Source organism: Schistocerca cancellata, chromosome 4 (assembly GCF_023864275.1).
Source record: "Schistocerca cancellata isolate TAMUIC-IGC-003103 chromosome 4, iqSchCanc2.1, whole genome shotgun sequence".
NCBI classification, from domain to species: Eukaryota; Metazoa; Arthropoda; class Insecta; order Orthoptera; family Acrididae; genus Schistocerca; species Schistocerca cancellata.
Genome location: NC_064629.1, coordinates 872064552 through 872089172, shown reverse-complemented (window position 1 = coordinate 872089172; position 24621 = coordinate 872064552). Strand labels below are relative to the sequence as shown.

The 24621-nt window shown below is 40.0% G+C and overlaps 1 protein-coding gene across 1 annotated transcript in view; it reads right to left on the bottom strand.

The window, feature by feature from the left end:
- The window catches only part of LOC126184483 (dynein axonemal heavy chain 5), a 976026-nt gene that overhangs the window by 713840 nt on the left and 237565 nt on the right, over positions 1-24621 (bottom strand). Inside the window, exons 17-18 of the mRNA XM_049926874.1 lie at positions 17436-17642; positions 9455-9651 (exon numbers count right to left, since the gene is read on the bottom strand). Of these exons, the coding sequence (XP_049782831.1) occupies positions 9455-9651; positions 17436-17642 (404 nt within the window). The remainder of the gene's footprint in view (positions 1-9454; positions 9652-17435; positions 17643-24621) is intronic.

Below are 24621 nucleotides of genomic sequence, written 5' to 3'. Positions count from 1 at the left end.
TAAGGTGGCGTGGAAAATTGTCAAACGAACCGCAAAACTCAGTAGTGTGTTTTACTGTGACTTGTTTACATGTTAATTATTTTGAACTGATGTTGCTATACGCCAGCGTCCAGTTCCACACGCCTACTGAATTCTCCAGTAACACGATGTAGTTTTATCCATTGATGCGCAGTGAGCTCAGGAACACCAAACCATGCCAAAGCCTCCGACACAGTCAAATTCCCTTCCTCCGTAAGAGGAATAATGTGGGCTGGAATAGTCTGTTGATGATGGCTACTAGCCGGCCGCGGTGGTCTAGCGGTTCTGGCGCTGCAGTACGGAACCGCGGGACTGCTACGGTCGCAGGTTCGAATCCTGCCTCGGGCATGGGTGTGTGTGATGTCCTTAGGTTAGTTAGGTTTAAGTAGTTCTAAGTTCTAGGGGACTTATGACCTAAGATGTTGAGTCCCACAGTGCTCAGAGCCATTTGAACCATTTTTTTTATGGCTACTGAAAAAACTGCCTAGACTCAAAACACGTTGTTCAGTTACCCAGGCTTGAATAATGTTCCACAGATTGGTTAAAATAAAATGAATGGTAATATGGCACGCATACCTCTAATTCTCTGCTTTAGACTGTCGGTCATTGTAGCATCATTCTGCCACTACAAGCGGGGATAATGTCTACTGTGATAAATTACTGCCGTTTGATGTTCACCTTAGGGCACGGTACTCCTGCTAGCATATTAAGCAATTTTGTCTCTCTAAATGTGTTTATGTGGAGTATAGATCACTAGGCCTTACTTTCCGAAAAAAACACGAGGTCAACAGTCATTACGTTTGAACGCTTTAATACTTTCAGCCGAAGAGATAGCGCAGCAATTAGAGCAATTAATTATTGCACAGGCCGTCATTGATTCAGTTCACCCCCCATCCCACCTTACGGTTTTTTCTTTTCAGATGTGTTAATAATGTATTGGTTTGGTCCATAAGCTCGTAGCGTTTTTCTAAGTTCAAGAAACGCAACAGTTACACATAACAGAGACTTTAGTCATCAAAAATACGTTCTCCTTCACTATTTACAACAGTTTGCGAATTCTGGGCAATTTTTTGATTCTGCGATTATAGAAACGACGTGATTTTGAAGCGAAGAACTCGTCGAGCCATGTTCGGAGCGCATTTTCATCCGAAAAGGAAACTCGTTGAACGTTAATGTTATAGAATATAGACCATTATTGTTTTAAATTCTGAAGAAGACACTCCGAGCAGTGTTGAAACCAGGTTAATTTGTAAAACATAGTGACCGAGGGCTGTTTTTCTTTCAATTGTAACTATTCACGGTCTCTGAACGTACAGCCATGTACAAAATTTAACGGTCAACGAGTTTCCTTTTCGGATGAAAATGCGCTCCGAACATGGCTCGACGAGTTCTTCGGTTAAAAATCATGTCGTTTCTATAACCGCAGAATCAAAAAGTTACCCAGAATTCGCAAAGTGTTGTAAATGGTGAAGGATAACGTATTTTTGATGACTGAAGTCTGTGTTATGTGTAACTGTTGTGTTTCTTGAACTTAGAAAAACACTACGAGCTTGTGGACCAAACCAATACATTATTAACACATCTGAAAAGAAAAAACCGTAAGGTGGGATGGGAGGTGGACTGAATCAATGACGGCCTGTGCAGTAATTAATTGCTCTAATTGCTGCGCCATCTCTTTGGCTGAAAGTATTAAAGCGTTCAAACGTAATTTGTTAACATTAGCGACCGAGGGCTGTTTTTCTTTCAATTGTAACTATTCACGGTCTCTGAACGTGCTGCCATTTGCGATTCTTGCCTGCCCAAGCATCCAAGGCTGCCACCAAATATAAAGCTTTAAAAAGAAAATACTAAATACAAGTATGGCCATTAATTTTAATAAACAATGTGAAATAAGAGGTTTAGTCCCTACCTACGCGAAAGCTTATATTAACTATGTACTTAGAACTGACAAATATTTTTCATATTAATTATAGTTTTAATATTGACGATCTCAGGACGATAATTAACGAATATTTACAAAATTGTAAACTAGGCATAATACAGAAGCATGAAAAACTCAGTAAGCTTTTCTGTCTGTTTTCTAGCGAATAGTGTCCTCAGAGTACGTTTTAAAAAAAGCAGTGACACTTTTTACAAAAGAATTCTGAACAAAACTAACATTATTTTTACACAAAATGAAACTGTTCTGCTAGAAAAAGGGCTGAAGTATAATGTCTCGCCCAACTTGTCAGATAGAAATGTGATCGAAAAAGTGCTTGTAGATCTTAAAGTTGGTCTCGATAGTAAAAAATAGATAATGTTTGTCAAACTCGTATTGCTTATGACATAGCCAACATTTTCATGAAAAATACAGCCCCTATTTATAACGTTACGCATGATAGAAAATTTGTCGTTTCCATTAATAATAAACTTAAAGAAGCAGAAGACCTAATTACTAAGTCAGACAAACGGTGCTCTTTAGTTATTGCTTATAACTCTAAATATATTTCCAAAACCTTAGATCTTTTTAACGAAAATAATATTTCGGAAATGCACGAGGATCCGACTACAGTTTTACAAAAAGAGGTCAGGACAGCCATCAACAGCGCAAATTTCCTACTCAAACCGTTTCAAAAGAAAATGCTCATTAACATGAACCCTCAGCCCCCAAAACTTCAGTCTCAATGTAAAATCCCCAAACCTAATCATCTGAAACGCCCGATATCTAATAGTATGAATAGTGCATACCATGATCTGGTCAAATTTCTACATGAATCTCTGAGAAAATCATTCGTTTTTGTGAACAATTCTTCCGTCCCAAATAGTCACACCTTAGTCCAAAAAATAAAAGATTTAGAATGCAGTTCAGACACCAAGTTAGTTTCTTACGATCAAAAAACTTTATACTAACGTCCCCGTACAGGAAGCGCTTACAATTGTAGAAAAAAAATTACGTCAGTTCAAAAAAGATATTTCAGATGAACAAATCACAGACTACATCAGTCTCATCTCAGTCGTAGTCAAGTACAACTACTTTGAATTTAATGCACACTTGTACCAACAAACCGACGGTCTCGCTATGGGAAATCCGTTAGCTGGTATCCTTGCTGATATTTTCATCAACTCCCTAGAAGAAAAAATTTTTAATTGTTTTCCAGCTGCGTCACTAGGTATTCTTTCTTATTCCAGATACGTTGATGATATTCTAATCATCTACAAAGGACCCGCTGGCGGTGTTGATCGTATCTTTAACCTATTCAATGATCTTCATGAGAAAATTTCTTTCACTATCGAATTTGAAAATGAGGCCCGTCAATTAAATTGCCTTGACTTGACGCTTACTATAGAAACAAATAAAATAGCTTTCAATATTTTTCGTAAAGTAACATATACTGACCAGATCGTTCCTGCATCTTCTACTCATCCATAATGGCATAAAAAAGCCTTTTTTCATTCTGCTGTTCACCGAGCCATTTCCATCCCACTCTCTAAAGAAAACTTCAACGACGAAAGCAATTTACTGAAAACAATAGCAGTTAACCAGTATAAACCTAACATAGTAGATGACGTCCTTAAAAAGAAAACTGCTTGAAGACTTCCTACGGTAGGCACTTCTGTTATCCAGTCTAACTCAAAAAAATATTTCTCTGTTCCTTTCGTGGGGCCTACCTCTTATCAGATCCAACGCATTCTTCGAAAGAAATACGACTGCAACGTTGCTTTTTCTACTAATTACAATTTGAAAAAAAAAAACTTCATTCATAATTTACATTCTATGCGTTCCCCTTTAAAAAATTCTGGTGTCTACAAAATTGTCTGCGATACTTGCTCCTCTTACTATATAGGGCAAACAGGACGTGCCTTCACTACCAGATATAAAGAACACTTGCTAAGAAAAAATGGCACTAGCCCCCAAAATTCGTCTTTTGCCGACCATCTTCTAATTACAGGTCATTCACCTAAAGCCATCTGCGATAGCAACATTTTGCACACCGAAAAGAAAGGGCGTAAACTAGATATTCTAGAAGAATTAGAGATTTTCAAGCACTTTGCTCGAAATGACAGCCTCATCCTTAACGAACAGCTACAGCTACGTAACAAAAATTTTTTCAACGGTATAAAGCCGTTACTCGATATCTGACTTCGGATCTCCTTGTGCAGGTTGCCGAAATGTTCTTTTCCTTCTAAGGTAGTCCTATTTTTTTCAATTATCAAATGTTTCTTGGCTGCATTTCACGTCAATATTGCTTTCTAGAACTTGTCATTCAGTCCTATCTACATTTTCATAATGATGTTTTCATGTTTTATCTTACTGTTATAAGCTTTGATATAGAATGTTGGATGCTACTATCAAACAAACATTGCTTTCCATCATGTACCAATTACTGTTTATTTATAATCATATCTGCCTATATTTCAATGTGAAGTAGCCTAAGTGTATCTACGTCCACTAGATGGCGCGCTCGTTGCAGTGCCATGTTCACCTGGCCGCATTTGTTAACGCAGGCACCTCAGTCCGTTTTGCTACCTGCTCCACGCAAGTGACGAGCAGCCCTTAGTGGCTCGCCATCACAGTTTCCTTTATCTTAAATATCTTTGCTACTAATGCCACTTATGAAATATAAGTACTGTCAGTCTTTTACGATGATTCCGTACTTATACCCTATCATACGCTTTTAGTCATTATTCTGTGACCATGTTATAAAATACAGACCATTCTTTGTTTTAAATTCTGAAGAAGACACTCCGAGCAGTGTTGAAACCAGGTTAATTTGTTAAAAAAAGTGACCGAGGGCGGTTTTTCTTTCAATTGTCGTTGAACGTTGTTCGATACAGAGCGGAAAAAATGAAAATCGGGGGGTGCAAAATCAAGTGAATAAGGTGAGTGTGGAATGACTTCCTAATCCTTCTCATGTACGGTGTTTTTTGTTAATCTAGTAGCGTGCGGGCGGGCGTTATCGTGCAGTAAAATCACTTCAGTCTTTCTGGTCGTTCTTGGACTGCGTCTACAAGACCCTGACAAAAATGTCAGCAGTGATTGTAAAAGCTTGAGGAAGCATTTCGTAGCAGACCACACCGTCGCTGTTCCACCAGATGCATGACATTATCATTTGTGGATGCGCACAGATCTTTGTACGGGGAGCCTTGGGCTCAAACATTCCTGTATTTTCTTTAACATAAAGACACCATCTATCGTCACTAGTGGCCAAGCGGTTCTAGGTGCTACAGTCTGGAGCCGCGCGACCGCTACGGTCGCAGGTTCGAATCCTGCCTCGGGCATGGATGTCTGTGATGTCCTTAGGCTAGTTAGGTTTAAGTAGTTCTAAGTTCTAGGGGACTGATGACCTGAGATGTTAAGTCCCATAGTGCTCAGAGCCATTTGAACCATTTTTTTGGACCTTCACTACTGCATGAAAATGTCGCACGATGGTGGAATGATGACAGTTCATCGCATTTATCAGTTCTCGAGTCCACTGACGTGAATCATTGTGAATTAACGCGTTTAAATCATTTTCATCAAATCCCGAAGATCTTTTTGTACGTGGAGAGTGACCAAAATCAAAATGATCGTCCTTAAAACGATAAAAACATTTGTCATGTTCTGTGGAACACCATTGTCTCCATACATGGCGCAAATGTTTCTATCTGCCTCCGCTGCTGTGCCCCCTGTACTGATGGTTGGTTGGTTTGTGGGGGGTTGAAGGGACCAGACTACAAAGGCCATCGGCTCCTCCCTCTACTGAACTCGAACGGAAGAATATGTCAGAAATGTTCCTCAATCTCCACTTGACATCCCATTTTTGTTGCGTCTACAGCTACATTCACTATATCCAAATGACAAAATGACAATATGTAAACTCAGATACCAACACTGACCTACAAACAATGAATAGCAATCGATAAATAAACCCATAGCAACCGGAATATCAACATGCAAAACAAAATCGCAACGATCTTATGCACCTACGTAGTACTTTAAAAATCAGAAGATTAACATTTTGTGTGATAATTACAGGCTAATATAATGATGTAGGCAAGAATAATACAATTTGCAGTTATAGGCAGTCATAAGGGATATCGTGTCGTATGTTCATTCAGGCAGTTTCTTATCATTAATGACACACACACACACACACACACACACACACACACACACACACACACACACACACACACACACACACAGGATTTTTCGTGAAAATGATACAAGTTCCTTTTTCCGGCGAGTATCAGCACCAAAGAGTATCATGTTCAACATTTATGGTGCTTCGATTACTTTCTTGGTATTTAATATCCGACGAATTATCAAGACGAATATTAAGAAGTGATATTGCCTGACCGATATAATACGAAACAATACGCGTTACTATTATCTGTTTTTTCGAAAACTAAGGCCTATACAGCTGAACTTTGTGGTAAGTTCCTATGGGACCAAACTGCTGAGGTCATCGGTCCCGACTAGGTTTACACACTAACTTAACATCTAACTTACACCAAGGACAACACACACTACCATCCCCGAGGGAGGAATCGAACCTCCGACGGGGCAAGCCGCGCGAACCATGGCAAGACGATCACGCGGCGCAGCTGAAATTTTTTTTAAAAAAATGGGTCTGAGCACTATGGGACTTAACAGCTATGGTCATCAGTCCCCTAGAACTTAGAACTACTTAAACCTAACTAACCTAAGGACATCACACAACACCCAGTCATCACGAGGCAGAGAAAATCCCTGACCCCGCCGGGAATCGAAACCGGGAACCCGGGCGTGGGAAGCGAGAACGCTACCGCACGACCACTAGCTGCGGACAACTTTTTTAAAAGAGTTACGTTTGGCTGGTCACCAATCACTGTGTTACAGAGCACCGAAATTGGTAGGTCGTCAGTTGCATCGTTCCTTGCAAATTTCAATAACAAACTAATGTGCCTAAACATTATCACCACCTGCGTAATAGCATGGTAGTCCACATTACAGCAGCTATTCTGTGTGGCAGGAATCCAGCAAATCCTTGTTGGGTTTACACAAGTATGTGGCACCAATTTTGTACGCACAGGCCACGTAATTCCCATAATTTACAGGCTAGTTGCTTCTGAACATGTAGATGGCGCCAGATAGCGTCCTAGATGTTTTCTTTCGTGTTAATATCACCATAACTTGATCGCCAAGATATCTATGAGATCACTATTATGTTTCTCAAACCATTGTAGCACGATTATGGACCTCTACGGTGCGTTCCTACCAGATTTTATCTTTCGCCCTGACTAAAATTACTCAATGAATGTCTGCAATAAATGTTCAAAATTAATGCTCGCCATAAAAGTGGAAATAGTCACCACTTGCCACGCGGAATTGGTAATTCACACGGACGGCACACTAACGGTTACTCTGGCGAATTCTAACAAGGGAACCTCCCCATCCCACCCCCCTCAGATTTACTTGTAAGTTGGCACAGTGGATAGGCCATGAAAAACTGAATACAGATCAATCGATAAAACAGGAAGAAGTTGTGTGGAACTATGAAAAAAATAAGCAAAATATACAAACTGAGTAGTCTATGCGTAAGATAGGCAACATCTAGGAGAGAATAAGCTGAGGAGCGCCGTGGTCCCGTGGTTAGAGTGAGCAGCTGCGGAACGAGAGATACTTGGTTCAAGTCTTCCCTCGAGTGAAAAGTCTACTTTCTTTATCTTGGCAAAGTTATGATCTGTCCGTTCGTTCATTGACGTCTCTGTTCAATGTAATAAGTTTAGTGTCTGTGTTTTGCGACCGCACCGCAAAACCGTGCGATTAGTAGGCGAAAGGACCTGCCTCTCCAATGGGAACCGAAAACATTTGATCGCAAGGTCATAGGTCAACCGATTCATCCACAGGAAAACACGTCTGATATATTCTATACGACACTGTTGACGGCATGTGCGTCACATGACAGGAATATGTTGTCGACCCACCTAACTCGTACACTTGGCGAATGGGTAAGTAGATTCTTCCACCTTGCCTGATTTGAGTTTTCTTGTGGATGTGATAATCACTCCCAAAAAAGTGATGAAAACATTAGAGTTTCTCACATAATCTGCAACAGATGAATGCAACAGTTTCACAGTCGCAGTTTTCCCTGTGCTCTATCAAAACGTATGTTTTCAACGTTTTCAAATTTTTCCGTGTGTAGACCGTCAAATTCTGCATATGTCCAAGCAAATCTGAACATCTGGAATTTTGGAGAGCGAAGTTGATTATGTGTGCGTGCCTGAACTTTGATAATTGTCTGAAAATAAAACTTTTCACTCGAAGGAAGACTTGAACCATGGACCTCTCGTTCGGCAGCTGCTCACGCTAACCACGGGACCACGGCGCTCCTGAGTCCAGATTGTCCTTGATGTTGCATATATTGCACATGGACTACTCAGTTTGTATATTTTATTTTTCATAGTTCCTCACAACTTCTTCCTGTTTTCTCGATTGATCTGTGTTCAGTTTTTCAAGGCCTATCCACTGTGCCAACTTATAACTAAATCTGAGGTGGGTGCGATGGGGAGGTTCCCTTGTAAGCGATCCAGGACGGTGTACAGTCCTCGCGAGTTTACTATCCGTTTTTATCACAAATTACGCGCTTTGACACAGTTCGGCTCCGACGCCACCGAGACAGAGCGCAATCCGACTTTTAACACACGTGGACCTCACAGTAGCTGAATGCGAAGTGAACCTTCTCTACTGTCTCTTGGGCGGTATTTATATAGGTGCCGGAGAGGACGGCCGAGGGAACATCTGTTGTCTACGGCTACGCTACGCTCGGTTCACTACTGAAACCTTTTGTTCATTTTGGGACCAACGTACACTTCGTTTAGGTCAGGCAGCTCCATAAAATATTTGATAGGATCATCGTACGTACGATTTAATTAGCTGTAAGTTCTTCCGATTTGTTGTTTGTGAGCTACGGAAAAGGAGCGATAACTCCAGAAATATTATTTTGTTACATAATTTTTTGATTCATTTCTTCATTGTGTGTGCATCGTTTGATTTCCCATATACATTGAATAGTCATCCTGAATAGTGTCTTCAAAATTCTGTGGAGTAGATCAATACACACGGTGATTCTCTGAGCTGTCAAAATAACAGATAAAACTGTAGCTGAAAGAGACACATGTGAACAATTTGCATTGGACTTAAAAGCGTGAAAACAAAACCTGTATTTAATGTCACGTGGTGTTATGTGAAGTGAAGGTGAAGAATGAGTAGTGTGACACGCAATAACTTAATACCTCTACTTCATGTACTTCATATCAAGGAAATTCAACTTTATTAGGGCAACGGATCTTAATAATTGCACACATAATACATTGACATAGGCGGCGTCAGCAGAATGGGCGTATTTAGTCTTGTCTTGTGTTACAACGTAATTCGTGAATGAAGGTCACTTCAGGAGGATAAAAAAAGTATATCAGAGAACACAACACGCACCTTGTAACGAGAATATCGAAGTTTCTTATTGCTTCCGAAGTGCTATTACAGAAATTCTTCCACTCTGGGTTGGTCCATGTGATGTTGTTGAGTCCGGGAGCCAGCAGGTTTGTCAGACGAACCAACTGCGGTAGGAACAATGGTCGTACTTCCAGCTTCACACGCTGCACTGCTGTCGTGAACTGATTCAAAAGCATCTGGAAAAACACAGTCTTATGTCGTACTGCTAGTTCGTTATGTTCTACAGCTATGACACTTAACAGAAGCTACATTCTTTCACTCAATGAAAATCAGAAGCGTTTATTTGTTTCTTTTGCTTTCTTTTGTTTTCATTTAGCACAACCCAACTTACATCTGAGCACATATAACAGTATACTAACAATACACAACTTAGTGAAAAATTAGATGTTGAGTATCCCTAAAGTTCTAAATGAAGACCGCAGAGAACAGCGTAGGTATAGCTGAAAAATAAAATCAAATTAATACTTAAAATAAAGGCAGCATTTTGCAAGTGCACATCTGTAAAATTAACTCTGCTGCTGGTTGACATTCAATACCGTGTTGCTCCATTTCGTGTAACTGAACTCGCTTGGACCCTCCTTGGCAAGCTGTCCACGAGGTGGTAGAAAGCCGGCCACTGTGGCCGAGCTGTTTTAGGCGCTTCAGTCCGGAGGCGCGCAGCTGCTACGGTCGCAGGTTCGAATCCTGCCTCGGGCATGGATGTGTGTGGTGTCCTTAGGTTAGTTAGGCTTACGTAGTTCTAAGTCTAGGGGACTGATGACATCAGATGTTAAGTCCCATAGTGCTTGGAGTCATTTGAACCATTTTTGAAGGTGGTAGAAACGTAACTGCTCAAACACGTCACCTTATTCGATAACGGGGCCCCGGAAAGGCCATCCATCTTGTGAGGAGTGTTCCTGCGGCGATACACTGCAAGTTTAAACTGATTCCAAGTACGCAGCGAATACTGCAAGATCATTCCTATCTTGTCTGCCTGCGTAGCTGAGTGGTTACGTGCGTACCTCCCGTGCAACGGGCCCGGGTTCCATTTCCGGCCAGGTTGGAGATTTTCGCCCCTCGTGGACTGGGTGTTATGTTGTTCTCATCATCATTTCATCCTCATCACTGGCACGCGAATCGCCCAGTGTGGCGTCGACTGCAATAAGACTCGCACTCGGCGGCCGAGTTTCCCCGAATGGGGCTTCTCGGCCGACAATGCCATACGACCATTTCATTTAATTTTTTCTGCAGTATTTGCTTAGGTTTGTCAGCTAAAATTCGACCTGCAGTGTACCATACCAAAAGAACCACGGTACACCCGGAAAAGTCTTCCGAGGGACGTGACTAGATTTACCCGAGTAAGGTTGGGACACACGTGCACACAGACGGATACTCTCTGCCAGATGGTCGGCATAAAAATAAACAGTGGGAAAATGTAGCGAAAACCAGGATTTCTCTGTTTTCCAAGTAATTAATGTAACAGCACGTTTTCTGCTAGAAATATAAATCTCCGAGGCATCAGGTATAAAATATCGTATCCTCTAAATGTAACTGTTTTAACTAGTGCCATAAGAAACAGCCCTGACGATCATGGTTGAATGTTGAAAACTGACACGCATATATATTTGTGGCCTGTGGGTTAATTTCTGTCTCCATTTTCGTATTTTCCATGCGTGGCCTTCTTTTTTTTTTTTTAAATAATTCTTAAAAGAATATTAGGCAAAAAAGTTGAATATATTGATACTTAATTATGAATGACTATGTCGTTTACACTTATAAATAGCTGTATGGTTTTTAACAAAAAGTCAATAAAGAAGGAAGTAGGCAGATGACATGGAACAGTGTCAGTGGAAACTGTGTTAAAAATCGTTGGAAAAGTAAATGACAAAATTATAAAACTGAATATAGAATACTATGGTTTGGCAAAATTTTAGATTCCTGTATATGAACTATCTAATCGACTGGGTACCTCTGACTTTGCAATTACGTAGAATTGTTTTCAAGAAGTGGTTATAGGATTCAAGGGTAGATGATATGTATGACTGCACCTTCAAAAATGTTCAAATGTGTGTGAAATCTTATGGGACTTAACTGCTAAGGTCATCAGTCCCTAAGCTTACACACAACTTAACCTAGATTATCCTAAGGAGAAACACACACACACCCATGCCCGAGGGAGAATTCGAACCTCCGCCGGGACCAGCCGCACAGTTGACTGCACCTTCCATTCCAATCCAGGACGAGCAAATGCCCATTGCATGAATAAGCGGGAAGACACAATGGTGGCAGGAAAAGGAGAACACACATGTAATGAGACAAAAGTTTCGTTGAGGTTATACGCTTTTTATTACATTTACGTTCGATGGCAGGAGGAACAGGACTTCTGGTCAGGAGAATACAGGGTTATAAATACAAAATCAATCGGGGGTAAGCAGGAGTAGGTTTAACAATGAATAAGAAATTAGGAAAGCTGATAAGGTGCTGTGAACAGTACGGTGAACGCTTTGTTGTAATCAAGATAGATACGAAGCTCGCACAGAATTCAGAAGTATTCTTCAGAATGTTAGTGAGTGCACTGCAACTTGTAATAATTGTTGTCCCTTCACAACAGCCGTTGTGGCCGAGCAAGCGCTTCAGTCCGGAACCGCACTGCTGCTACGGTCGCAGGTTCGAATCCTGGCTCGGGTATGGATGTGTGTGATGTCCTTAGGTTAGTTAGGTTTAAGTAGTTCTAAGTCTAGGGGACTGATGACCTCAGATGTTAAGTCCCATAGTGCTCAGAACCATTTGAACCTTCACGACATAGAGGCACTATACTGCTGACTCCCATGGAAATTCAATCTCTAGCAAAACATGCGATGTGTTCCATGCACGATTTTTACAGCTTACTCCTAACACTGGACAAAGGTTCTAAGTTCGCAGGAATTCTGAGGACCTGTGAGAAACACGAGGAGACGTGACAATTTTCAGAGAAATGAAGGGAACCCTGCTCATGACTGTAGGTGTGGCGCTGTTATTTGCAGTGAAAAGTCTATAAAATGGAATAGACATAAATTATTAATGATCAGCAAGGTTTAACCCCGTGGGGGTGACTAAAATGTCGCTATGGACAATGTTAAGAAGTGCATACAGTAACAGTATTAGAACACCTACACCTGTAGTGTGCATCGTGAGTAAACATTAATCAATACATTTCTCTGTTGTATATTTCTCTGTCGTCTATATCAATTACAGACACTAAAATAGAACCATTTTTATTAATTATACATTTATATTAAGTAATATACGTGTTTAGCTTATTAATTCGCTGTTCTAGTTAATGCATCGATAACTTGCCTGCAGGATCACAGCTACAAGTTGTTATTTGCAGCGAGTTAGACGCTGGGCAAGGAAGCAGATGTGTGTGGCTCGACCCTACGACATTATCGAGCTGTTCTTTTTAAACAAAGCTGCACTTTGGCCAATTACCTTAGGTGCGAGCTAATTAAGGTAAAGTCGCAACTGTTTTGCTCGTATAGAATGTTGTGCAGAGCACAACTACTTAGCAGGAAACCATTAGGTAACGTCGAACCGTTTATGTAGATGACGACGGAAGTGTAATTTTGTGCGACGGCAATCTGGCCCACTACCATAGCAGAATCACTGTACTGCTGGATGCTGTGCCAGAAGTATTTTGGCACACGGCAGCTGGATTTCGTAGGCAGCTCGGCGCTACGTCTATCAACTGGTTATGAAGTCTGAAATGTGGTTGCTGTCGCAACCAAATGTTAATTTGTAAAATATCTGTATAGGTATGGTAACAGTTGTCAATGATTACAGACCTGTTTCACTGCTAACATAATTTTTCAAAAAAGGTAAGGTACTCCAGAAATGTGCACCATTTCGGTAATAATAACACACTTAGTAAATAAAATCTGGGTTTCAGAGCAGGTACTCAGCTCATAATGCTCTCTATAAATTCACTCATAGAAATTTACCAAGATTAACTAAAAACAGACCACCATTTTGTATCTCCTGTGACCAGCGTAAATCAAACTTTGTTACCAAAACTTCGGTTTTATAGATTTAAAGGTATAGATATAATGTGACTCACTTCATTGTTAAGAAAAATAATGCAGAAAGCTGTAATTCATAGTCTATCAGTTGTAGGTAGGGGATATTTTACTCCCACTGGGTGTGGGGTGGGAATCGAAATGAAGTTCCAAAAAAGTTCAATATAAGATCCCCTGCTGTATCTCTCATGTGGCAATGGCCTTTCGTGCAACATGCACCAAGCAGAATCAGTTCTCTTTCCAGATGACGCAAGTATGATAATCAGTCACAACACACATACGGCGAAAGAGGAAAATGTAAATTTTTTCTTCAGAACAATCACTGACATGATTTCTGCAAATTTACAATTGTATATATTTTAGGATTACAGTCTCGTTGAATATTTTAAATGATACTATGTTCGCCATCTACTGTATTATGATTCCAGTTTCCACGATTTCATACTTGTTTCACATCGCACCCATGAAAAATCTAGACTGAGAATTTAAAAAAATACTGAAGTGTTGGGAAACACCATTTTTCAGTATTAGTGAAACAGGTTAAAATGATGTAAGTCACTATCTCTAGTACCAGCATTTGTTATGTGCACTATCTGTATGGTGATAATTTTAAAATACGAGCAGGGGCTAATAAGTAACGTGAAATCTACAGTAATTTTAAGTGTACATATTCACGAGAAAGTGGAAAAAACACATTTTAAATACTAAAATTTAGAGCTAATCGAACAACACAGTTCAGCCACTTTTTCACTTGCGAAAAAATTTGTGCAGCTACTCTAGTTCACATTGTAAACTACCGTCTAAGCAGTTAAGTATTTTAACTACAGAGCGACAGGTCACATTTTCTATCATTAAATGTGTTGTAAATCATTTATTTGATTTCAGAAGGTTTTAATGACATCCTAAATTACAATAGCAAAAGAAAATATTACCTTCATTAAACTTTACTTTAGCTCAGAGAGGGGTGAATAATCCTGCTACCAAAATCTTTGACCATTTATCCAACGATGCAGTGTGGATGACATAGCAAAGCTTAATATGAAAATAAAGTGTAAAAGTTTATTCTGGGCAACTCTTTCTATTTCGTAGAAGAATTTTTATACGGAAACTCGTAGCTTGCGTGTCACACAGGAGTTAACTACTTAGTCATGTTACTAAAGTAAATATTGTCTTCTGTTATTTGAAATCATCTGTAAATCGGCAGGATCAGTTATAGTTAAGTAACAATTAAGCTAATATTCTGTAAACTAATTGGTTCCGTGCATTACGATTTACACTGAGGTGACAAGTCATGGGATACCCCCTAATATCTTGTAATGACCTTGTTTTGCACGACGTAGTGCAGCAACGCTATGGCATGAACTCAAAAAGTTGTTGGCAAAATGGTGCAAATGCCTCTGAGCACTACGGGACTTAACATCTTAGGTCATCAGTCCCCTAGAACTTAGAACTACTTAAACCTAACTAACCTAAGGACATCACACACATCCATGCCCGAGGCAGGAATCGAACCTGCGACCGTAACAGTCTCGCGGTTCCGGACTGCAGCGCATAGAACCGCTCGGCCACCGCGGCCGGCTAGTCGTTGGCAGTCCTGTAGGAAAATACTGAGCTATGGCTGCCGCTATAGCCATCCGTAATGCGAAAGTGTTGCCGGTGCAGGATTTTATGCACGAACAAATCTCTCGATTATGTCCCATAAATGTTCTTTTGATTTTTGTCGCGCGGTCTGGGTGGCATGACGCTTTGTCATCCATAGAAATTCAATCGTTGTTTGACTGCAAATGGTTTTGTAGTAATCGAACACAACCGTTCCTGTATTGTCCGTGGTGAGAGATAATGCTTGAAAATTAGTATTCTCGGCACATTCTTGACACTGTGTACCTCGGAATACTGAATTTCGTAACTATTTCCGAATTGCAGTGTGCTATGCGTCTACCTCCAACTACCATCCCGCGTTCAGAGTCTATTAATTCCCATCCACCGGCCATAATCACATTGTAAACCTTTTCACGTGAATCACCTGAGTAAACATGACAGTTCCGCCAATGCACTGCCCTTTTTTACCTTGCATACGCTATACTACCGCCATCTGTATCAGTGAATAGCGCTATCCCATGACTTCTTTCACCGTAGTGTATTGAACGCCCCCATAGCAGTGTGGTATCCAGCATGGTGGGTCGGCGTGTCAGAGGATTAGCTGCCCTCCGTAATAATAATAATAAAAAAAAGAGTGAATAGATTAACGATGAACTTGTACAGTAGTCATTGGACGTCTGCCCCAAACAATTACAACGTACTATAACGAACAAAATGAGATGAATTAAAAAAATGAAAAAGAAATGGTCAGCATGATGGACTGTCATGCCAAGGGGCCCTGGTTCGATTCCCGGCTGGGTCGGGGATTTTCTCCGCTGGGGGACTGGGTGTTGTGTTGTCTTCACCACTATCACCATCATCTCATCTTCATCGACGCGCCAGTCACCGAAGTGGCGTTAACTCAAAAGACTTGCACCAGGCGACCGGTCTACCCGACGGGAGGCGCTAGCCACACGACATTTCCATTTTCATACCACAATTACCGAACTATCAGTTTCATAAGTCACAGCTGCAGAATACTAACGCGAATTCTTTACAGACGAATGGAAAAACTGGTAGAAGCTGACCTCGGGGAAGATCAGTTTGGATTCCGTAGAAATGTTGGAACACGGGAAGCAATACTGACCCTACGACTTACCTTAGAAGAAAGATTAAGGAAAGGGAAACCTACGTCTCTAGCAGTTGTGGACTTAGAGAAAGTTTTTGACAATGTTAACTGGAATACTCTCTTTCAAATTCTGAACGTGGCAGGGGTACAATACAGGGAGCGAAAAGCTATTTACAATTTGTACAGAAACCAGATGGCAGTTATAAGAGTCGAGGGACATGAAAGGGAAGCAGTGGTTGGGAAGGGAGTGAGACAGGGTTGTAGCCTCTCCCCGATGCTATTCAATCTGTATATTGAGCAAGTAGTAAAGGAAACAAAAGAAAAGTTCGGAGTAGGTATTAAAATACATGGAGAAGAAATAAAAACTTTGAGGTTTGCCGATGACATTGTAATTCTGTCAGAGACAGCAAAGGACTTGGAAGAGCAGTTGAACGGAATGGGCAGTGTCTTGAAAGGAGGGTATAAGATGAACATGAAAAAAAGCAAAACGAGGATAATGGAATTTAATCGAATTAAATCGGGTGATGCTGAGGGAATTAGATTAGGAAATGAGACACTTAAAGTAGTAAAGGAGTTTTGCTATTTCGGGAGCAAAATAACTGACGATGGTCGAAGTAGAAAGGATATAAAATGTAGACTGGCAATGGCAAGGAAAGCGTTTCTCAAGAAGAGAAATTTGTTAACATCGAGGATAGATTTAAGTGTCAGGAAATTGTTTCTGAAAGTATTAGTATGGAGTGCAGCCATGTATGGAAGTGAAACATAGACGATAAATAGTTTAGACAAGAAGAGAATAGAAGCTTTCGAAATGTGGTGCTACAGAAGAATGCTGAACATTAGATGGGTAGATCACGTAACTAATGAGGAGATATTGAATAGTATTGGGGAGAAGAGGAGTTTGTGGCACAACTTGACTAGAAGAAGGGATCGGTTGGTAGCAAATGTTCTGAGGCATCAAGGGATCACCAATTTGGTACTGGAGGGCAGCGGGGAGGGTAAAAATCGTAGAGGGAGACCAAGAGATGAGTAAACTAAGCAGATTCAGAAGGATGTAGGTTGCAGTAGGTACTGGGAGATGAAGAAGCTTGCACAGGATCGAGTAGCATGGAGAGCTGCATAAAACCAGTCTCAGGACTGAAGACTACAACAACAACAAACCACAGTGTATTGAGCAAAATGACTCGCGGAATAAGTAACTAGCTAGCTAAGTGCAGTGACAGACCTGCAGCGAGTCGTTGACCAGCGTGAAGTACTTGGTGTTGGCCAGCAGCGTCTGCGTGACGACAGGCAGCGGCACGTCCATCTTGGCGAGGCAGTCGGCCTCGCGCAGCACGAGGCGCACACGGTTGTCCAGGTTCACCGCCAGCCCCGCCGGCTCCTCGTTCAGTGTCAACAGCGTGCGCGACAAACCCTCCTCCACCACCCACGCCTGCAACCGATTTATAATTTTGCCTTTACTATTACGACGCAGAAGAAAAGAGGCTGCTCGCAGTACTCATTGGACTACTCTTTCACCGAATTTCAACAACTCCGTGACAGTGGACTGCGGAAGGCGGTTATTGCTGAAACAACTGGTTTTCGGTTATATCCTTGTTTTTCACGCCAGTTTAATCTGAGTGCCAGAACCGTTCAAATCAATCGGTTTCTGAAATAATAGAGTTTCGTTTTTTATTCCTATTACTTCCTGAAATAAATGCAGAAATCGAAGGAAGATTGAAAAATTTTGACTCTTTCAGTTTGCAGATACATAGAATTAAAATACTAAATTAAATGTGCAAACAAAAGAAAACTCAGAATGAGATTTTCACTCTGCAGCGGAGTGTGCGCTGATATGAAACTTCCTGGCAGATTAAAACTGTGTCCCTGTGAGGACGGGGCGTGAGTCGTGCTTGTGTAGCTCAGTTGGTAGAGCACTTGCCCGCGAAAGTCAAAGATCCCGAGTTCGAGTCTCGGCCCGGCACACAGTTTTAATCTGCCAGGGAGTTTCATATCAGATCACACTCCGCTGCAGAGTGAAAATCTCATTCTGGAAACATCCCCCAGGCTGTGGCTAAGCCATGTCTCCGTAGTATCCTTTATTTCAGGCGTGCTAGTTCTGCATGGTTCGCAGGAGAGCTTCTGTAAAGTTTGGAAGGTAGGAGACGAGGTACTGGCGGAAGTAAAGCTGTGAGTATGGGGCGTGAATCGTGCTTGGGTAGCTCAGTTGGTAGAGCATTTGCCCGCGAAAGGCAGAGGTCCCGAGTTCGAGTCTCGGTCCGGCACACAGTTTTAATCTGCCAGGAAGTTTCAAAAGAAAACTCCATCCTCTTTTCACTTCTTTTCTCAAAAAGTCGTAAGTGGTTAAATACTACAAAAAGTCAACACTATTCTCCTGTTGATGCTAATGTTTTGGAACTCTGCTCAAAAATCGTGTTGTAATCGGAAGTCATGCCACTATTTTGGCCTTACTGATAGTCAGTTTGGAAACTGAAGTTAAAGAACCCTGTTTTTCGTGATAATTTGTCCGTTTTAAAGGGCTACAAGCAGATAAAGGCATATTATGTAGACACGGACAGGAGATCAGCTACATTCTAGTTTTATTGCATAGTATGATTGAAATGTTGTTAAGTTTTTTATCTATTACTGTTACCAGAATCCTCTTACTCACTTTTATTTCACAGAAATGGCAGAGAAAGCTTTAATTTTAGTAATTGAACCACTGTACTTCGTTACTACATCACTTCGTAAAAATATTTCCACGTTACGGTTGGTGTCATTCTGCAGTACAACGCAGAACGGTAATATGAAAATTTTCCATAGTGATGTGGAGGGCGCCAAAAAAGAGAAGCGCACAATAATGTAGCAGAAAGGAAGGCGAATAAAGTTTGTTATACGGCGTGGTTGTGTGAACATCATTTCAATATAAGTCCATAGTTTAAACAGAACCGTATGGTAATGCCAGTTTGAAAGTGCTAAAAATTGCATGGAAAGACTCAGTATGTATCTGAGCAGTGATAAAAGTAATTGTTTTGAGTGTGAAGTGAAAATCAGTGCCGGAAGTTGTTTAAGGATTAATTACGTAATAACGTGGTTTTGTATGTCCGTTAGACTACACGACGAGGGGGCAAGGAAATGATGAAGGCGTTATTGCTCGATAAATAATAATTACCAGCTGCAGATGGATGTTTGCATAAGAATAATTCAAGAGCAATGTAAATGTTAAAGCCGACATCAAAAGGAATATAGGCAAAACACTTGTAGTGTTCACATCCAGCAGCCCTGAATTTAATCTTCATCGTTAAGTGAGCACTGCTATATAGTATAGTCAGACACCACGTTAGGAACCAAGGCAAGAACTTTGAGTTTTATTTATCCGTAAAAGTGAATTTCCATTTGATAATAACTGTTCCTTGGAAAATATAAAGTAGATGGTTACATCTTTTGTTATTTAGCAGGCACCTTAATCAGAATCATTGTTAAGTATGTACAGAATTCATATCAAAATTAGCATCATTATCTCGTGAAATATGTAAGCAATGAAACCTAAACTATGGATACAGAAGAAAGAGCCATTTCTGTTGACTAGAGTGCATCACCTGATAAAATGCACTGTTAATTGTACAGATTCTTCTCAGAGACATTTAATGAAAACAACTACATTAATTTCTGACCTCATAGTTAACAGATATTACTGAATGGCAGACAAACAGCAGTTTCTAAATCTGTCAGGAAAACACTTCATTACATACGAAAGCAATAGTCACAACAATAAATAAAGAATTACGCTACTTAATTCAGGGTTTATATAATACGATTTTGGTTCTGAATTTTAGTAATAAGCTGCAGTTTGTTGAGACCATTACTGAAATAATATACATTTCTGCCAGCTCAATATTTAGTATAAGAATTTCATAAAGTCAATGTATCCATCTATACTGTGTTAAACTTGTTCACATTAGCATCTTTATAGATTAAATTATAGAAACAGCACTACATAAATCTAGATTGTGAGTAGTTTTTCTCTAGCATTCATAAAAACAGTAACAAACGGACAGCAAGGTAGCTAATATCTAGTTGTTGCTATGAAATAAAGTACCCAGAGTCAGCAGTAAATTAGTTTCCTCATCTCACAGCTGAATTTAGTAACACGTGATTTGTTTAGTGCAGATAAGACTGCTCTTGAAAGCCTCTGGGTTTATGCTTACTTTGTATAATAAAGTACTGTTTCTATCAAAGAGTTTTAACAGTAAATCTAGATTCAGACACTGCTAAACGTTCTTACAAAAAAACAGCACTTAGAACGAGTAGGGTTTTCAGGTTTGTAAGTAAAAACACTACTGGTAATTGTTCCTGTGTAAACTGTAGTTGCTGCAGTGTTCCAGTAAAGTGAAGCCTTGAAGGAGAAATTAAGGAGCAGAATGGCAGTGGTATTGGCCGTGAAATGAGTGAAATTACAACGGTCACTGACAGTGTGCAATGTCTTCGGATTCTGATAGCCTCTTTATGAGATAGATCACGGTCAAGAGACACTGCACTTGTTAGCGATTGTGTTCTTTGCTAAATCAAATGTCATTGGTGGTATTATTCAGGAACTAAACAACAAAAGCCTTCTGGACTATATTTTCGTATTTTACATACAAAATTATAGTGTGTAAATAAATATTAAGAAGGCGATCGTTTCCTTAACTTTACTAAAGAGATGCGTATTTTAAATAGCACGCTGAGCTAATTAGATAATTTTTCTGCAGAGATTCTTTCGAAATTATTCAGTAAACATTGACAACAGACTAGATAGGCAACAGTACGGTACAGTACAGACAAGAAGGTGTGAGGGCCATTGCAAACTGATGTTTGCAAAGACAGCGACCAATTATCGTATAGACCATGTGGGGGTTAGGTCCTGCACAATGCACCTAGACGTGTACTGTCTAACAGGAATATTATTGCCTGAGGAACACTGTATCAATTCTTATTCCATCTATTTGTTGCTCGTTTCTGTCGGCATTGTTATTAAAATAGCACTGCTCTCTTTTCCTCATTTTCTATAATAACGCAATATCTAAAACCAATACAAATTTCACGAATAAAAGTCGCTTCTTTTTTAAAAGAAGGTTTATTTAAAAACGAAAAATTTTAACACTGCTGCTAGCGTTAATTGATGTTTCGGCTTTTTACTGGGGTATTAGTAAAAAATAAGAAACATCTGCTATAACCGAGACGAAACAAAAGCCGAAAACTACCGATCATTCAGAACTAAAATGCGGTATTGGTTTTAATTGTCGGTTTTTCCCATCCTCACGCTGGACCAGCAGTTTACTACGTATGTGTTCAGGTGCTCCGGTAAATTTCATGCACGAGGCGAGGCAACACTTACAAGAGGACTTCAAAAATGTGTTAAACATTATTATGTCAAGCCATGCAACTGTAAGTGAATGCTACACTAGACTTCAAACTGATTCAGATACATGAAACTATTTTTCAACACAGTCCGCAAGTCTCTGCAAACAACGAACTGAATGTTCCAGCAATAGCTCAGTTCCTGGACGAAATCCGCTGCCTGGTTCCGGGGAATCTCTGTGTGAACGTCATCGTCGTCCGAAAGTCTGCGATTGAAGCTTATCTGTTCCTCGGTAGCCTGAACATGTTTTCTGTCATTGACGTCAGTTTCCTTCGTTCCAGATCTGTGTGGTCTTGGGCAAAAAGCTAGCACCATTTCACAACGGCTGGACTCGACATTGCATTTGGAGCATCACCGTGAATAGTTTGCTATTTAGACGCTTTATCATTAAGAATCGTACTTTCCCGCGTACCTCACCTTTAGAGTAGCCTAATACTGGGCAAACTGGTGACTTAGTGAGAACAACGCATTCCAGGTTTCTATTCTTAGACAGTGTTAATCGAGTCAACATTCAACACGTAGATCTGCTGCAGTGTGTTCTTTCACAGTGCAGCTATTTGTGATGGAAAGTACAAGTACTGAAGGTAGGTTGATGTAAGTAGGTCGTATGTGTAGAGCATTCTCTATAAGAGTTAAATTTTACAAAAATTTTCTTCTCACACCGTGAAACGAACAAAGTGATTTCCATAGATGTCAAGGGTAACCTTGTGACAATACATGTACCTGCAGAAACAAGCGTGCTAACTGAAATTATCGAAAACAAGTCTCATTAATGAAATTGAGACGTTTGTAAATAGTTTAATAAAAAGGTATTTTGAAAGTTTGTCAAATAAAGACATGGTTGGAGAGCGTAGCTGTTATATGAAGTAAATTGTTGATGGTGTACAGCAATCAGCCAAAAATTGGTTTTAGATTACTTTGTTCAAAAAGTACCGTTACAGGTTCCGAATTTTTCACGGTTCAACATCGGACGGCTTTTATGCAACTCACAGAAAAGCAATGTATCATTTGTTTTGATGAAAGCATGAAAACCGTCTGATGATGAATTGTGAAAGATTCGAAACAGGTAACGGTACTATTTGAATAAAGTAACCTAACACCAATTTGTGGCCGGTCGCTGTACACCATCAACAAAATAAAAGATTTTTTATTTTGCATTATAATTTTGTTTTTATATGTAACATAACGTTGCTCATAATATTCTGTTAAATGTGTCATGACTGTTTTTCCCCACACCATTGAACTTATAAGTGTCTAACAGTTTGAACTAATTACCTTGCTTAGAGCATATTGTGTTAAATGTGTTGTGACCTGTTTTTTCTCATACGGTCCCACTGAACACATGGGTAAGTAAATGTGTTTAAGTTTTGTTTAATCCCTTTCTTAATGCAGTTTAGATTTTTACCCTTCTTTTTGTTTGAGTGAGGATGGGTCTATAATTATTTCAATTTTAAGAAAACTAAAAAAGTAAAACCTATAAAATTGGCAAATTTTGTGACGAACGTATTTCTGTTTGTGGATAAACTCATAAAACTGGGCAAATTTGTAACAAAATTATAGTTGTGTGTCGTAAAGAAACATTAGGTCAGCTCATCTTTCTGAAAGATGAATTTAACTTTGCTTTTTCTGTCTTAGATTTCATGTCACAATGTTATCCTGGTATGAATACGTCATTTACATAAAACTCAACTGCCATAAAAATGAAGCATAAAAGTTATACAATTTTATTTACACGCAAATTAAAGGCTGCAGTACGTATTTGTATAAGGTAATGCTACAACAAGTGCTAAGAGTGTCAGAAAGTTGTCCAGATTTACAGTACGCTTCCAGCTGCCATGCCATTTTAATCGCACAGTGACGTGCATGTTACCGTACGTCCGTACCGCACCATAACTGTGTTTGCAGAGAACCCGAAACAGATAGTGCACAACGTAACGCATATGCTGTCAAGCTATCACAGCCTGAAGTTATTGAAATGATTGGAATTTTAAGTATTGGCCTAGAAGAGCGGATGTGGTCGCTAGTCACTGCCCAAGGCGGGTTGTGGGGACGGAAGCTGGCTTTTATCAGGGTCCGATGAAGTGATGAGAAGACGGTTTGGTTCGGTACCACCACATGGATGAAGGAGCTGTCTCCAAATGGAGCGGCGTTCGCAATGGAACAGGATATGGATACTTTGAAATACTTCAAAATCCAAGAGTAATTCGATGTTTCATCGTAGCACATAACCAATCATATTAGCATAGTCACGTCACTCAACCACAAAAGTTAGGTAGTCAGAATAAACGAATATTCTTACAAAAACCATTAAAAGTTAATAACTGCTTGACACTTCATGCGATCTTAACAAACTTGGACTGTAGTATAGGACTCTATGTATCACCCCTGACAGCCACACATGTATAAATATATTATTTATCGAGTTACTACTTTTTGTGTATTTTTAGTTATATAAATTACCGCATCATCGTATTCTCCACAGTTAGCAAATGAACGAGGTATGGCATTCCTTATATCTCTGTCTAGTTAACCATGTAACATATATCAATGTTATTTTTTGATTTCTAATTTATTTAATTGAAAGATAATTCACTGAGTATCATTATGAACAAAGGCGATCTTAACCTACCAAAGGCCATTTATTATCTCCGCTGCAATAAACAAATTCTGCACATAGAACAAGTTCGACATACTGGGGTGGTGTAGGTACATGATCTGTGGAGAGCCCACTGCTATGAACGCTACCTTAAGACTAATGTCCTCATACACATCGAACAGTGGTAAGGTAGGAGTTAAGACGTAAGGGCTAGAAAGCAAATCGCTAGTCGCAATATACAAAACGGTCTCCACGTTGCTACAAAATTACTCCCACTCAAATATATTCAGTCGACGCTTCTCAGCTCCACCATATATGCACATCACCTTTAAGTTGCAACGTAGCGGTTACAGGTTTCTCGCCATTAAATACTGTGCATATACCCAGACAACAATTTTAATTTACGAATTTTTTTTGTATATTACACAGGAAATA